Source organism: Rhinoderma darwinii, chromosome 2, assembly GCF_050947455.1.
Source record: "Rhinoderma darwinii isolate aRhiDar2 chromosome 2, aRhiDar2.hap1, whole genome shotgun sequence".
NCBI classification, from domain to species: domain Eukaryota; kingdom Metazoa; phylum Chordata; class Amphibia; order Anura; family Rhinodermatidae; genus Rhinoderma; species Rhinoderma darwinii.
Genome location: NC_134688.1, coordinates 69,602,671 through 69,619,822, shown reverse-complemented (window position 1 = coordinate 69,619,822; position 17,152 = coordinate 69,602,671). Strand labels below are relative to the sequence as shown.

At 43.5% G+C, this 17,152-nt stretch overlaps 1 protein-coding gene across 4 annotated transcripts; it reads left to right on the top strand.

Moving 5' to 3' along the window:
• Positions 1 to 7,316: 7,316 nt before the first annotated feature.
• Positions 7,317 to 15,737, top strand: CCNA1 (cyclin A1). 4 transcript variants are annotated; one of them, XM_075850038.1, is made up of 9 exons: positions 7,317 to 7,392; positions 9,703 to 9,920; positions 10,928 to 11,159; positions 11,252 to 11,376; positions 11,896 to 12,119; positions 13,470 to 13,674; positions 13,957 to 14,070; positions 14,640 to 14,773; positions 15,250 to 15,737. In XM_075850038.1, the coding sequence occupies exons 2-9, from the start codon at positions 9,726 to 9,728 to the stop codon at positions 15,296 to 15,298; spliced, it is 1,278 nt and encodes a 425-aa protein (XP_075706153.1). In that variant the 5' UTR covers positions 7,317 to 7,392; positions 9,703 to 9,725; the 3' UTR covers positions 15,299 to 15,737. The 4 variants fall into 4 exon arrangements, with proteins under 4 accessions (XP_075706153.1, XP_075706151.1, XP_075706152.1 ...); XM_075850036.1 differs by lacking the exon at positions 7,317 to 7,392 and adding an exon at positions 7,399 to 7,645; XM_075850037.1 differs by lacking the exon at positions 7,317 to 7,392 and adding an exon at positions 8,761 to 8,839.
• The last annotated feature ends 1,415 nt before the right edge of the window (positions 15,738 to 17,152 follow it).

Sequence of the window (17,152 nt, the reverse complement as noted above, 5' to 3'; positions counted from 1 at the left end):
TTTTTTGCTAAGCGTGTGAATATACCCTTGTGTTCTTGAAGAGAAGGAGCGAAGCAGCACTCAAAAAAACTTTTATTCATCCAACATCCACTACAACGTTTCACCCTCTCTATGAAGGCTTTGTGTTCTTGCGTACTAAACACGTGACCAAAAATCATTGCCACTAGAAATTGCTGATCACAAAAATACATCGAAATAATGTAACGTACTGGATCTCCAACAATTTTTTTGCCATTAAAAATGTAACTAACACCTAAAGTATGGCCCCATGCGCATGACCGTAAACTACGGATTGTAATTACGGGCCCATTTATTTCTATGGCCGACGGACACCTTCCCCTATGTCTATGGGAGGGTGTCCGTGCCGTAGAAACTCGCCGAAAAAAATAGGACATGTCCTATTTTTTTTATTTTACGGACCGTGCTCCTGTAATGAGAGCACGGCCCGTAAAAATGGCCGGCTGTCCGCGGCCGGCCGTGCCCGTAATTACGGGTCCTAATTACGGGCACGGTCATGTGCATGAAGTGTAACTGCACTTCCGCAAAACTTTTGATATGTCACAGAGACATATCAGAAGTTTTGATCGGTGGGGTCCGGCTGCTGAGACCCCTGCCGTTGCTAAAATGAAGGGGCAGAAGCGCTCAGCCAAACACTCTGCACCTGTTGTTTATTCGCGCTCCTCATTAGACTCAAGAAGGCTCATAGACGTTCTATGTGATTCCGTCTTCAGCCTGACGAGGAGCATCTCTCACAGACGAAGGTGTACTATTTACAAATCCAGATCTACATCAAAGACACTGGAGGAGATTTAGTAACACTGTCTTAGGGTATGTTCACACACCAACTCAAAAAGGTCTGAAAATACGGCTCCTGATTTTCAGACGTTTTTTAAGCAACTCGTGTTTTTTGCTGCTTTTTTTACGGCCGTTTTTGGAGCTGTTTTTCTATAGAGTCAATGAAAAACGGCTCCAAAAATGGCTTAAGAAGTGACATGCACTTCTTTTTTGCGGGCGTCTTTTCACGCACCGTTTTCCGAAAATGAGGCGTAAAAAAACGTGTTTGTGGCTTTACAAAAGGGGGCATGGCCTCAATAAACTTACTATAATTTACTCCAGAAACTGGCGTAAGTTATAGCGGAAATCTACACGGAAACTTCTTTTTGCCAGAGTGCTTTTTTAACTTAGATTAGATGCAGATATTCTGTTAGTAAGGCTGACTTCACACGGGACGGATGCGCGGCATAAAGTAACACTGCGTATGCGCCTCGGTGGACGAAGGGAATTCCGGGCAAAAAACCGCACCAAACTGTGGTGCAGTCTTTTGCCCGGAGTGTCCACTGCGGAAAACTGCAGCATTTAGCCGGCGTGCCAGCGGGTTGGCCTGCTGGAAAGACGTTTAATCCTAGGAGACTGCTGCAGTCTGTGATTGGCTGCAGCGGCGGTCACATGGGTTGAAACGTCATCCCAGGAGGCCGTCCCTCTGACGTCATCCAGAACGGCCTCCTGGGATGACGTTTCATCCCATGTGACTGAAATGTCATCCCAGGAGGCCGGCCTGGCGGAGAAAACACAGACTTCTGGGTAGGTATAAGATTATTTTTTTATGAGTTGCAGTTTTTGCGGCGGAATCGCTGCAAATCCGCCGCAAAAAACCGCAACAACTGCTATTTGTTGCGGGTTTTACCTCCCATTGAATTCAATGGGGAAAACCTGCAACAAATAAGCAGTGTTTACGCAACTACAATTGACATGCTGCCCAATAAAATTCCTGTCAATTTCTGAGCGTTTTTTTCGCTCAGTATTTACGCAGAGTGTGACTGAGATTTGTTCTATCTCATCCACTTTGCTGCTGCTGCTGCATAAGGCACTGTTCACACTGAGTTTTTTTTACACGTTTTTTGACGCGGAAACCGCGTCGGAAAATGCGCCAAAAAACGTCTGTTAATGCCTCCCATCAATTTCAATGGTAGGCGGAAGCGTTTTTTTACCGCAAGCGGTAAAAAACGCAAGCGGTAAAAAGAAGCGACATGCCCTATCTTCGGGAGTTTACGCCTCTGACCTCCCATTGACATTAATGGGAGACAGAGCAAGCGTATTTTACAGCGTTTTTGCCCGTGGCACTCAATGGGCGTGAGCGAAAAACGCCGTAAAACACGCGGTAAACGGCGTGCTGGCAGATGAAAATCTGCCTCAAAATTCCAAACGGAATTTTGAGGCAGAATTTTCTGCCTGCAAAAAACTCTGTGTGAACTAATTCCGTTGCGGAAAATCCGCAGTATTTATGCAATGTGTGAACTGACCCTAAGGCTACATTCACACGAGTGTGACAGATTTACACACGTAAAAAACGTGCGTAAATCTGTCCATGTGCTTTGTGTTTTGCAACAGTGTGCTTTGCGCGTGACATGTGTTTTTTATGCACTCGCAAGCACTTTTTTTTTTTTTTTCAATGTAAGGGTATGTTCACACGCAGTGGCAAAATACGTCTGAAATTACGGACCTGTTTTCACCTGAAAACAGCTCCTGATTTTTAGACGTTTTTTAACAACTCGCGTTTTTCGCTGTGTATTTTACGGACGATATTGGAGCTGTTTTTCAATGGAGTCAATGAAAAACGGCTCCAAAAACTTCCCAAGAAGTGACATGCGCTTCTTTGACGCGGGCATCTTTTTACATACCGTCTTTTGACAGCATCACGTAAAATTACACCTCGTGGGAACAGAACATCGTAAAACCCATAGCAAGCAACGGGCAGATGTTTGTAGGCGTAATGGAGCCGTTTTTTCAGGCATAATTCGAGGCGTAAAACGCCCGAATTACATCTGAAAACAGTGCGTGTGAACATACCCTTATTGATGTGTGAAACACGGACAGCACATGGATGTGCGTCCATGTGCTGTCCGTGGTTTTGACGCACTCATTGACTTCAATGGGCGGATAGGTGCATGAAAACGCACCAATATAGGACATGCAGTGAGTTTCATGCAATGGACTCTCGCTGCCTAAAAACTCACGTGTGTGAATAGCCCCATTGAAATCAATGGGGCCGTGTGTTGTTTCAACGCACAGCAGGCGGACGAGAATCACACTCGTCTGAATGAGTCCTAAAGGTAATATAGAAATTTCAGTGTTTTTAAGGTCATGATCACACACAGTTTTTGTGGCAGTTTTTGACTCAGTTTTTTTTAGATTAGAGAAATTGCTGCAAAAACCACGGCAAAAACAATTTTTCACAACAAAGAATGTGCTTAGCTCTGTCTGAACCGTCAGCAAGTAACTGTTAGCTATTATTATCATTCATTAACTGTTTATAATACAGGTAATCTGATTTAATGGAGCATATCTCAAAGACCTACACATACTCCGTTTAAGAGTATTTCCCTCTAGGACCACATTCACATTTTGCATCAGTATTTGTAAGGCCAGAATCACACGCGCAGTTTTGACGCAGTTTTTGGCTTTTGATGTATAAAAAAACTACTTTGGCTCAGTATTTTTAAAGTGTAGCTAAACTTTAAAAAACGTTTGAGATGTCATAGCGACATGTCAGAAGTTTGTATTAGTGGGAGTCGGAGCACTGAGACCCCCAATGATCACCAAAATAAAACGGCATAAGCACTTGGGTGAGCGCTGTGTCGTTCGTCTCTGATCGGCAGACCCATAGACTTTCTATTAAGCCACTCATTCGGCTTTCCGAGAAAAGCCGATCAAAAACGAAGCGACACAGTGCTTACTCGAGCGTTTCTGACACTTTGGCCGGATTCACACGAGCGTTGCGTTTTTGCGCGCGCAAACAACGCAGCGTTTTGCGCGCGCAAACACTATTTGACAGCTGCGTGTGTCATCCGTGTCTGATGCGCGGCTGCGTGATTTTCGCGCAGCCGGCATCATAGAGATGAGGCTTGTCGACGCCCGTCACTGTCCAAGGTGCTGAAAGAGCTAAATCTTTCAGCACCCTCGACAGTGAATGCCGAACACAACAGCGAAAAACCTGTAAAAAAAAAAGATAAAGTTCCTACTTACCGAGAACTTCCCGGCCGTTGCCTTGGTGACGCGTCCTTGGTGACGCGTCCTTGGTGACGCGCCTCTCTTGACATCGAGCCCCACCTCCCTGGATGACGCGGCAGTCCAAGTGACTGCTGCAGCCTGTGATTGGCTGCAGCCTGTGCTTGGCCTGTGATTGGCTGGAGCTGTCACTTGAACTGAAGTGTCATCCCGGGAGGTCGGACTGCAGGAAGGAGACAGGAGTAATCGGTAAGTTAGAACTTCGTTTTTTTTTACAGGTTCATGTATTTTAGGATCGCAAGTCACTGTCCATGGTGCTGAAACAGTTTAACTCTTTCAGCACCATGCACAGTGAATGTCTCCCGACGTCGCGGACCGGAATTTTTTTTGCCGAGTTCGGCCAAAACGAGTTTGGCCGAACCCGGTGAAGTTAGCTTCGGTTGTCGGGTTTCGCTAATCGCAAAGACACTCCGTTTGGATGTTCGGAAACAGAAAAGCACGTGGTGCTTTTCTGTTTACATTCATCCTTTTGACAGCTGTTGCGCAAACACGCAGTTCGCACGGAAGTGCTTCCGTGCGACATGCGTGGTTTTCACGCACCCATTGACTTCAATGGGTGCGTGATGCGTTGAAAACGCTGAATCAACGGACATGTCGTGAGTTTTTTGCAACGGAGCAACGCTGCGCAAAAAACGCTGCCATGTCTGCACGGCCCCATTGTCTAATATAGCTACGGGCAACGCACGTGAAAATCACGCGCGTTGCACGCACGTATTTTTCGTTCGTCTGAATAAGCCCTTTGTTTTAGTGATCGTTGGGCGTCTCAGTACTCGACCCCCACCAATCAAAACTTCTGACATGTCACTATGACATCTAATTGTTTTTTAACCCCTACATGCACTAGGAGGTGCCAGTACGTCCTGGTGCAAGGGGAGAAGTATGGAGCGGGCTTACGCCCTGAGCCAGCTCCATACGCTGTGTGTGTCAGCTGTGTATTACAGCTGACACCCTGCACTAATGGCCAGGAACAGCGATTGCTATCCTGGCTGTGTAACCACTTAGATGCTGCGGTCATTCGCGACCACGGCATCTAAGCCGTTAGAAAGGGGAGGTGCCCCTTCCGATAGCTCACTGCCAACCATCGCAGGGTGCCGATGGTTGTCATGGCAGCCTAGGGGCCTAATGAAGCATGTAAAAATGGCAATACACTGCAATACATTAGTTATATTAGTATTGCTGTGTATCGTACCAGCGATCTAACGATCTCTGGTTCAAGTCACCTAAGGGGACTAATAAAAAGTGTAAAAAAAAAGTTGAATAAAGTTTTCTGTAATGAAAAAAAATCTTCAAAATAAAAAAAAACTTTTTCCTATTTTTTCTCTCCAAAGTAATATATAAAAAGAAACATAATTGGTATCGCCACGTCCGTAAAATTATGAACTATTACAATATTACATTATTTAATTTGCATGGTGAACGCCGTGAAAATAGTTGTGACTGCAAGGGGTTAAATATTTAGTTACCCTTCAGTGCCATTTTTTACATTTGTTTTTCTAAATGAAACTTCTTGATTAGTATCATATTGTACAGTTTTTTTCCAAGCGTTTCTGAGGTTCTATTGAGAAGCTTATAGAAAAAAATAACAGAAAACAACCTTAAGCCGAATTCAGACGACTGTAGTATATGTCCGATGACATATGTATTTTAATGTGGCCGTTCACACGGCCGTTGTTTCAACGAAATGTGAGAATGGTCCATTGAGAGATAGAACATGTCCTATTTTGTTCCGTTTTCACGGATCCCTCGATGGACCTTTAAAGTATATAGTCTATAAGGATCCGTGAAAACGGGACCCGCACGGGGACAACTCAGTCATTTTTCACATCCCAGTTTCCCCCCGTTTATCTGAATTCGGTCTTAGGCCACATTCACACGACAGTGAAAAACGTCCGTGTGATAGACGTTTTTGTAACGGCTGTCATACGGTTGTTTACAGAACAGTGTAGTTCTGTGGCTGTATTCACACGGCTGTTTTTTTAACGGCCCGTAAATACTGTCCGTCAAAAATTAGGACATGTCCTATTTTTGGCAGTTTTCACAGCCAGACGACCCCCATAGAACTCAATGGACCTGTTTTTAACGCCCGTTTTTCTTGAATCAATCCTTGTGATGGGCGTTAAAAACTGATCCTGGCCAAAAGGACTCCCAAGGCACAGTGCTACTTTAAGCGCAGAGCCCGGGGAAGCCCTTGATGTCACTGCCGGAATCCCTGGCCAGAGCGTTGGCAACGCTCTTGCCAGGCATTCAGTGACGTCAGGGGATCCTCCTAAAGCGGAATCCCCGGCCAGAGCGTTGGAAACGTTCTGGCAGGGGATTCCGCTCCTAGTGGGAGCCCCCAAGGAGGAGGGGGTGTGTCTGGTGCTATCTACCGGTGGGGAGGGGGTTGTGCCTGGCGCTATTTACAGGTGGGGAGGGGGTTGTGCCTGGTGCTATTTACAGGGGGGTGTTGTGTGATGCTATCTACAAGGGGGGACATGTGGAGCTATCCACAGGGGGGTGTTGTTTGGCACTGTCTACAGGGGTTTGTGGCGCTATCTTTAAGGGGTGTGGCACTATCTACATGGGCACTGTGGCATGATATGGGCACTGGCACTATGTTGACACTATCTACATCGGCATCGTGGTGTTTTCAGGGGGTTTGGACAAAAAAAACTCTGACAAATTATATCCATCAGTTTTTTTAACGGCCGTTAAAAACAGATGGCAAACGGATGCCATTAAAAACGGACAGACGGACAGGAAATGGATGAGAATGTGGACACACTGTTGCAAAATGGCCACGAAGAACTGACAGTTAAACAGTTTTTAATGGCCATTTTTTTTTTTTAATCCAAAATGACTCAAAAAACTTCACTAAAATGCCAAACAATACATGCAAAATGGCCACAGCACGTAAAATTGCCCTTTTTATGCAGTGATCCACCCTCCCATATTGCCACTTTACTAGGCAGGTTTGCCATTGATGATGGGAGCTGTAGTGGTCACCATGATGGTTGTCACCCAGCTTTGCTGAATGGAATTTGTAGCACTTATATTGGAAGGAGTTTTGTATATATTAGATGAAGTGCTCGTGAATACATTGCAGAATTGGTCCCCTTTTCCACACAATGAATTCCCAGAAGACTCATCTGACACATACTCAGTGTACACAGACATCCCTCAGGGCCTGAGCTGTGACAGCGCTGTCAGTGGTCACCATGGAGACGTTGCCTCCTGCTCCCTCTGAGCACGCCGCTCTGAGTCTCTAGGACGACCGGGCCACGTGATGCCGCTAGGGTGGAATCTGATTGGTCAGAACTCGTAGTAGCGGGTGGATTGAAAACACCGGTTTGTGTTTAGTAATGATCAGAGGCAGCGGCATCTCCCCTGCCATGTACACCGCGAGCCCGCGCCCAGCCCTGGTAACACCTGAACCGAATTGCTCCCGCTCATCAATATCCGGTCCCCTGCACGGCTGCGGGCAATTTTCACTTTCCATGATCCCCCAATAAATACAGGCTGCACGGGCTGGGAAGGGAGAGCGTTGTGCCTTGTACTTGATCGTGGTGAAGTTACAGGAATCAGAGGAGTTTGCTCAGTGGTAACCGATCAGCGATCTTTTTCTTTGTGTTGTCTGGTCTAGGATGTAGTGTTATGTATGTAGTAGAGGTACTTGTACACATTGGAGCGTTTCTAAATGTTGCAGTACAATTAAAGGGGACTATACAGGCTTTGGTGCCTGCTGCTATATTCCTACGGTCTAAGGGGTGGATTTACTAATCGTAGCATTCCTAATAGCAGCATGTCCCGTGTCTCTTTTTGGGGTATGTACTGAGAAATACCCGGATGTGCAATTGGTCCCATCCTGTGCCCGTAGAAGATGGAATGTGTTTACCGTACCAAGTGGGGTTCATTGTTTGGTTGGCTCTAGATACATATAGTGCAGAGATCTGCTCCTGTAGGTGGATGTGGCCTTAAATCCCATCTGGTCCTAGATTTTCGTTTGTCTGTTTTGTGCACCTTTCTAAAAAAAAAAAAAAAAATATATATTTTTTTTTTACTTTGAGAGCTCCTTTTGTATTCTGTATACACGGCACCTGGATCTGTCAGCGGGTCCTGTGTCTGACACGCAGGATCCACCTGTTTTCAATCACATCTAAGGCCCCATGCACATGACTGTTTTAGTCTTTCTGTAAATTTGGATCTGTAGTAATGTGAAATTTGTGTATACTCTGAACGGTGTTTGCAAATACTGTTTGTAATGCATCTGTATATGCGGATCTGTAAAAAAGAGGGTGGCTGCAAATTGTCACCAACATGTTGCGTAGCAATGATTCTGTAAATGCGGGTGGTTTACGGATGCACATCCGTACCTGTTCACTTCTATGGGAGAGTCTATGCTGTAATTATGGACCAGAATAGGACAGGTTCGTTTTTTTTGGGTTTTTTCTCCCGCACTGATGCCCATCCATAAAAATCTGGAAATGTGGCTAATAGAAACAAATGGGTCTAAATACGGATGAAAAATACGGTCGTAAGTTCCTAACCTTTTAGGGCCAATGCTTAAAAAAAACAAAACAAAACAAAAAAAACATGGTGGTTGTGCATGTCCAGTCTGTCACTCCCACTGGCAGGTGCCACACATTATGACAGTTAACTTTGTGGGTTGACATCCATGGGTTACTAGCTGTCATTTCTGTTTATGATTAACTGCTGGGCACAGTTTGTCTGGGGAGCTAAAGCCGTGCCATGGCCTGTTTGAGAAGCTTGGGACTGTCTAAAAATGCTCTCTGATGTAACTATACCCAGTTTTGTCCATCTTTATTTCTGGTTACAGAAACCTTCTTTCTGAGGTAGTTGTAAATACTAGTGATATAGCTGCACATGCTATAAAGCCTCTAATGTGTATAGCGTCTTATTTGTGAATGGTAGTAAACTATGCCAGTCATGGGAATTTAAATAGCTTTCTTGACTTGGGGAAGGTGTCATGGCTTTCAACAGTCTGTTCCAGTAGATCAGTGGTGTCCAGTCTGTGCCTCTATGGCACCGCCATGCCCTCTGTGGCCCTGACCATTGCAGTAGAGTATTGCTCCCTTGAAGTCTGTGGCAGATATAGAAACAGTTGAGTGTTCTGGCTTTGCTGTATCTTCCTTAGATTTTTATTTTAATGTGACCTGCTTCTTGGGGAGCAATGAGAGGGATTGGTGTGGTTGTCAGTCTTCTTTTTAATGAGCACTGTAGATCTCCTCTCTCTAGCCTGAAATGGCTTCTAAATGGGATCTGTTGCCATTTGTGTGCCCTTCCGCTACTAGGTACAAAATATGCTTTCTGTAGGCTCAGATATTACACCTACACATTCACCTTATAGAAGTCTGTGCTAATACACCAATATATTGTATCGGCACCCTTGTGCATATTCCCCTACATCTTTTTGGTAATGTATCACTCAGTGTTCTATGGAATGTTCTGCCACCCACTTAACTTTGGGGTTGGCAGGGATGGCATACATGTACTGTGTAACTATGAATTACGTTACTGATCCATATGTAGAGCTACCCTGTTGTACAAAACAAAGCTTCCGAATGTGAATATCTAATGCTTATTACTTGTCACGTGATGTTGCTTTAAGTCTTAACCCCTTATCTGTACACTTTCTAGTTGCTGTCTCGCCTTGACTGGGAATGCGTCGCAATAGTACATCCAATATCCACTTTGTTGGAAATGCTGGTATGGGTGGCTATGATGGCTACCAGAAAAATCTTTCTTTACCAAGGATGGAGACTTTGGTTCAGTCCAATCTGCTCCTGCCTCCACCACAGAGAACGATACTTGGAGTAATAAGTGAGAACGATCTGTGCCAGAGATCCATTAGCTTGGTAAGAGATGAACCTCCTGTAATCTGCAGAATATCTAAAATGTTCACTTGCCCAAGGGGTTTCCAACTAATGTAATGACTGCTCAATGCCAGTTTACTTGGGCATTTTAATTAAATGAATGGCAAAGCTGCCCATCATTGGTCTTGCAACTGAATAAGTATCCAGTAGGGAGTGTAATGCCTCAGCTCTACCAGAGGCAGTCTATTGGTATGATCACACGCTTAACCAAAAATGTCTGAAAATACGGAGCTGGTTGTAAGGGAAAACTGCTCCTAATTGTAATTTTTTTTTTTTAAAAATTAGGCGTAAAACGCCCTGTCGGAGCAGAATGCTGTATTTCCATTGAAATCAATGGGCAGATGTTTGTAGGTGTTCTGCCTCCTATTTTTTGAGGCATAAACTCCCTGAAAACACTGTGAACATACCCTTATATTGCAGCTCTGCCCCATTTAATATATATTTTTTCCCTGTGGCAGGCAAGTGGTTTTCTAATCTCCCACAACACCTTTAACCAATGCTAGCTTCATATGTTAGCTCCATTAGGACATGGCTAACATCTGTCACTGAAGCTCTGTATCCATTGACTGGGGTGTGAGTCTGAAATCACCTGATCTCATAGGCTGTTCATTCCTAATGCTATACAACATAGTTCTGCGTGTTCACTACTGGATATGCCACTAGCAAGTGATCGGTACTGGTTAGACTGACAGCTTGTCCTAGAGTACAGAATCCCTATTAAATAAACTCTGCGTAATCCAGCATGGAAGGCTAGTCTAGGAAATGTACTGGGAAGACTAATGGTGCATTGCAGTGTCCAATGGGGAAAAATTAAATTCTAGAACTGACTTTCTAAAATTTTGATAGCAATGCAAAAACGATGTGGCAAATGTGCATTTACATGTGACTGCACACTTGAGGTCCAATTTTTACTATGACATACAGTTTTAGTTTTTACTATACACCTAGCTTCTGTATCAATAACACTTTTTTTTAATAAATAAATTTAGGGTGCTGTGTCTGGAAAATCCACATCTGGCCCTGAGAATGTACTTCCTCTTGCTGGCAAGATGTTCTGTAATACAGCTTCAGTGGCCCCCAAGACATGCTTTACTATCTATGTAGATGAAGGCGAGGATGAACACGAGAACAGCTCACTCGACGTGGAATGTCCAAGTTTGGAAGTAACAGAGGCAAATATTGTTAAACAGAAGTTCCATTTACTGCTTGATATCAGTGCAGGTTTGTAGCTTCTTGTTCACTCGGGCTATGGTATTCGTAAGTTTTTATGTGGGATTCTAAACTTTTTTTTTTTTTTTTTTTTTTTTGAACAGCTTCCCCAATGATGATGGACACCTCATTACAATGTCAACCTGCGGAGGTTTCTGACGTTGACCCAGACTCTGTGGCCGTGGTAGAATACATTGATGAGATTCACAGTTATCTGCGTGAAGCTGAAGTAAGAGCGCCATTCCTCAAGAGTAGTGCAGGGTTGTAGATGAGTTTGCAAACCTCATGCGGTTTGTATCTCATTGGCCTACTGGACAAAGCATGTCTGAAGCTGAGCTCTGCAGACTACGGTCTATTTTCAATGGATCTGCAGTTTTTACTGGTCCTTAGATATTGCGTTTGACTCCGATTTCTAAATAAAGGTCGTGAGGCCTAGCATCAAAATGCTATAAATCTAAAAAGATGCAATAAAGGCCACAAATGTTTTAGTAGTATAGCCGCATCTAATATACTGTACTATAGAGTTTCCATACGCTTCTGAGGAGCAAACATGCATAAAGATCTATATACATTATGGCACTGAATAGCCTTCACTAACTGGCATAGAGAAGTATGCTACTGTAGTCTACATGCTTAGTGGTATTGGATACTATGATTTTTGGTGCTCTGGGAAAGGCTTCTCCGCTATAAAGTGAAGCCTGCTTCAAAGCCAAGCTAAAGACTGAAGTTTATCTACACCCTCTACCAGGTTAAACATAGACCGAAGCCCTACTACATGAGAAAGCAGCCTGACATCACATCAGCCATGAGGACCATTTTGGTGGATTGGCTTGCAGAAGTCCGAGAAGAATACAAGCTTCGCAATGAAACCTTCTTTCTTGCTATCAACTACCTGGACAGATTCCTATCTTGTATGTCTGTGCTTAGGGGGAAGCTGCAGCTTGTTGGAACGGCCGCTATTCTCCTGGCTTCGTAAGTGCTCAATTCTATCTACAACTCGTGTTTTTGTTTTTTTTTTGTTTTTTTCCTCTTTCCCTCATACTATTTGTTGTGTAACTGCCTGGGAAACAAGGGCCCAGATTTACCAAAGCTTACTGGAGTAAGATGCAGCAAGTTTAAGAGGTGTACACATCTTAAACTCGTCCCACCTCAGCCTGTCCATACACCACAAACGGAAATCTACACAATCTACGAGCTGGCGTAGATTTTCACTATTTTCTGGTGTAAACTTGTGAAATCGTGGGTGCCCCATCCCTCCACTAAGCCATTTAATGTTTTTATTGAAGTGGTATAAGCTGCAAAAGGCATATGTTAAGATTTGCAACCTCTTTGCACCACTAAAGTGGTGTAAACCTGTTTGATTTAACCCTTTGGTGTTGGCCATTGCTACATCTCAGTTTTACTGTTCACTGTCTGTGGATGAGATCTGTAGGCTAGATATGCTATAAATGCCCCTCTAGGTCACCCACATTTTGGAAGAACAGGGGCCCCATTACTTTTTTTTCTTTTTTTTTTTTTGCGGGTGAGTGGCCACAGATATGAGCTGTTCAGGCCTCTCTATTGCAGTTTGTCGGATCTCTGGGAATCACAAAATGTGGTCAGGTCCCCTTCCCATCTACTTGTGGATTTCAAAACTGGACTCGCTGAACCCAGTCTCCTGCTAGGTGGGGATCCCAGAATTGGAGCCTCCATATATTATCCAGTAATGATGGATGTGTTTGATTTAGAAAGGCACTTTAAAAGAAATCCCTTAAGTCTTTGGTACTTAAAGTACTGATCGTCAGTTGTGGTGCTTTTTGTCAAGTGTTATGGGTGGCATATAGAATATGAGGAGATTGTATATCTGTACGGAGTGGTCACATGCTTATTGGAAGCTACCTAAAGGGGTAACTAAGTGTTCTACAAACCTCTGACATGTCAGAAGTTTTGATTTGGTGAGACCCCCCCCCCCCCCCCCCCCCCCACCAATCACTAAAACAAAGCAGCAGAAGTGCTCGTGTGAGCGCTTGGCTGCTTTTCTTGGCTTTTCCAGAAAGCCAATGTATTGGAGTATGGGCTCAAGCTTTCTATTGAGTCTGTACTCTGCTATATTGATTTCTGGAAAGCTGAACAGAAGCTGAGCGCTCACACAAGCACTTGTGCCACTTCGTTTTAGTGATTGGTGGGGGTCAGAGCACTGAGACCCCCACCAACCAAAACTTCTGACACTTCAGAAGTTTGTTGAAAGTTTAGTTACCCTTTAACACTGAGCTATCTGCAGGCTTTAGAATACTATGTAATCCCTCACCTGTGCTTTTGTTAACACAAGACCTCTGATTCTAGGAAATATGAGGAGATCTACCCACCTGAAGTAGACGAGTTTGTGTACATAACTGATGATACATACACTAAGAAACAGCTGCTGCGGATGGAACACCTGCTGCTTAAAGTGTTAGCTTTTGATCTGACGGTCCCTACAATCAACCAGTTCCTCCAGCAGTATAATTACAAGCAATATGGCGGCACAAAGGCGGAGCATCTTGCAATGGTAACGGCACGTCTTGCTAGAACTGAGTGCAATTTATTTTCTGATTGGTTGGTGTACATATGTATATCTACTCCACTTACATATTGTGGGATGTGACACTACTAACCAAAGGGAGTTCAGCTGTTCGGCTCGTTTTCATACAATACCTGAAGTTAAGATTTATATCCAGCTGTAATCCTTGATTTTTCAAAAAGTACTTTACTAAATATTGGGTCAATTTCAAGCTTGGTATGCTTAAACCTTTTAATTTTATATTTATATATGGCACTTTTTTTCTTCTAGTACATGGCAGAGCTTGCGCTTCTTCAGGAGGAGCCTTTCTTGAAGTATCTTCCATCAATAACAGCAGCTGCTGCTTATGGTCTTGCCAACTATACGATTAACAAAGTATTCTGGGTAACGAGCGTTCCTGCATTCACATTCAAAATCTTGAGACGTTTATTTGTTGTACTGCACAAAATTGTGGTTGAGTCTAATCATTGGTTTTAATACACTCGTTCAATGGTCTAAAAGTGGTTCCTTATGGACCACACTGATCTTCTGTCAAACATCTACTACTGCCATTAATTCTTGACAGAATTGACTGTCCCAGATTTCTAGGCCATTCCTTGCATGAAATCTCATGTAGTAGTGGTCACAAACGGCTGCTTAGAGTATATCTTAAAGGGATTGCGACATTGGAAATTACTCCAAGAAATGGTGCCATTCTTGATCATGGGCTCTCTTACAACTCCATCCTGTTCACTTACATAGGGCTCTGAGCTGCAGTACCGAGGAAGAGTGGAATTATTTCTGGAACAGAACAGGTGTATCTCGTAGAACCTCAGCCCACCGTTAATCTATGCAAAATGGCACTTTACCTCTTGCAAAGTGTAGCAGATGTTCGAATTGACAAACATTGTATTCTGCAGTTTTCATCCTGTCAGCCTTGTATCACTTGCCTGACCCTGACTTCTCTCCAACAGACTGTAACTCTCCAAGCCTTTACTGGCTACAGCTTAAGTGACTTGGCACCTTGTCTAGTTGACCTGCACAGAGCCTGCCTCGATGCACCACATCAAGCACAACAAGCCATCAGGGAGAAATACAAGACCCCCAAGTAAGTATCAGAGTGCTGCAAATATCTATGGCTGGACCTAAACTTTGTCACTCACTACAAAATAAACCATTAGATTAGTGAGTACTTATCACTTATCACTGCCAAGGAATGCATTAATTAGGCTGCCAATTATAGCTCTAAAATCCCAGTATGTAGTAATCAAACTGCTAGCAAATCGCTTGACTTTATTTTTTCTCTTGCAAGCTACTCAAAGCATTTGTCTGGACAGGGCTTTGTCACTTATGTCTATGCAGTGTTTCTCTCCCCCCCCCCCCTTAGTAACACCCAGCTGTCAGGGATGGTCCAGACATGTCTGTAAAGGTGACAGATCCTCTTTAAAGCATTAACTCCTAGTGCTGCTGATCATCAAATTGTGGGACATTGGAGAGGGTCTTGCCCATTCATTGACATCCCTAGGCCATAGTTAAAACCTTTGACCGCTGTTAAGGAAAAATTCTTGACTCTTTATCTTGCAGGTACATGCAGGTTTCCCTCATGACCCTCCCTGCAACTCTTCCTCTGTGAATGAAGAACGGTCTATGGCTTGCATAGCACTTACCTCAAGATCAACAGAGTTGGTCTGGTTTTTAGATGGACACTGCTGGCCAAGTGTCAGGCTTTTAACTTATGACTTTTTGGAGGTTTTTTTTTTTATACAGTGACTTATTAAACTTTTAGCATAATTTTTAACTTATTAATGTAACTAGGACCATTGTAGAAGTGGTATATGCTTGGTCAGTGTCTGAGCCATTCCTGTAAACTTGACTTGGAGTGGGCAAGCTGCAATAAATCTCAGAAGCTGGAAACTGCGCTAGCCAAACTTGTACACAGTGACGTTGGGCTATCACCTGGATCACTTTATATGGTGATTAACATCCACAAAATCAACCTGTGCTAAAATGATCTCAAAGTAAATGCCAAGTACAGTCATAAAGCTCATTGTCAAGTGTTCAATAAAACTATTTCCTACAACTTCTCTAGACTGCTTCTTGCCTTTAACACAAACTACATACAGCTTCAATGTAGTCTCCTCTAGTTTACATATGGCCTGTTGTGGCTTTTGCACTCCTAGGGTTTATAGGTTTAAAAAAAAAAAAAATAGCAATCTACCCTTGTGTTTAATTTGAGTTTTTTTTTTTTTTTTTTTTGTTTACCACTCCCTAAAGTCTAAATTGTACAATTAGCTAGTTAAGGCCCTGTTCAGATTTTTGCCGGTGGCAAAATCTGCCTCAAATTCTTTCAGCCATTTTTAAGGAAGTTTTTGACCTATTCTCTCTTTCATAAGGGAAGACATTCTAGTGTTTGATTCCGATAGAGAAGGAAGGTCAGGGATTTTCTCTCCCTGTTCCAGGAAAAAAAAAGGCCAAATGGCACACTCGGGACAGTCCCCAATCGCAAACCACTAAGCAAATTTCTTGTCTATTAAAAGTTCAAGATGGGGACATTGACCGTAGATTTTAATCTATCTTCTTCAAAATGTTTCATGGCATTATCAATTTAAGACTCCTACCTGCATATTCCCCTACATCCCGGGTTTCAAATATTCCTTTGGATGTCTGTACAGTATCAATCCCACATAAAACACCTTCGGTTCTGTGCTCTACCATTTGGTATCTCCATGGCCCCTCAGGTTTTCAGAAGTGGTCGCAGAATTGGCAGTCCACATAAGAGTGCAGAAAGGAATTTTTATTCCGTACCTAGATGACTTTCTAATGGTAGGGGAATCACCATAGTTGATCTAGTCGGAGATCACCCAGAGCAGAAAAATCGACGCATTTGGGATGGATTGTAAATCTAGAGCAATGAATTCTGATCCCTTCACAGGTCTGAATCTACTTGGGAATTCCTCTAGATTCCAGAGTTCAGAAATGACTCTGCATCAGTGGCCCAATTAAACAGGTAGCTGGGAGGCCTATCGCGAATGAAAGTGACTTTTTAGATTTTCGCCCTAGCAGAACAGAATTTAACCCCCTTAGTAGCTGTGCGCCTAAGAGGAAAAGATAACCTCAGGGCAGAATACCCAAATCATCAGTCTAGCTCAGGGAGAATGGTGCGGGAATCTACACGGTTTATTTTAGATGATAATGGGGTTGTAAAGAACAACACTAAGACCTGGTTGCAACAACAATCTCCAAGTAAAGCGACTTTGCTCCCTAAATCCTGCAGATCCTCCTCTAGCGCTGGATGCTTGGTCCCATACATGGCACTGTGCTCTAGTATGCATTTACACTCTTGGCATTAATAACAAGGGTTCTGAGAAAAATCAAAGACAAGGCAAAGGTAATATTAATAACCAAGCTCTCCACAGCTAGAACAGGGTTTTTAGGCCTGAAAGCTCTCTATCTAGGACCCTTGGGTTCTCCTGGGAAACAAGTACCT

Bases quoted from the DNA above. Each gene is read 5' to 3' on its own strand.
- CCNA1 (XM_075850038.1), top strand. From the start codon at position 9,726: ATGCGTCGCAATAGTACATCCAATATCCACTTTGTTGGAAATGCTGGT. The intron at 11,160-11,251 runs GTTTGTAGCTTC...TTTTTTGAACAG, and splicing joins ACTGCTTGATATCAGTGCAG to CTTCCCCAATGATGATGGAC. The intron at 13,675-13,956 runs GTAACGGCACGT...TTTTTCTTCTAG, and splicing joins AGGCGGAGCATCTTGCAATG to TACATGGCAGAGCTTGCGCT.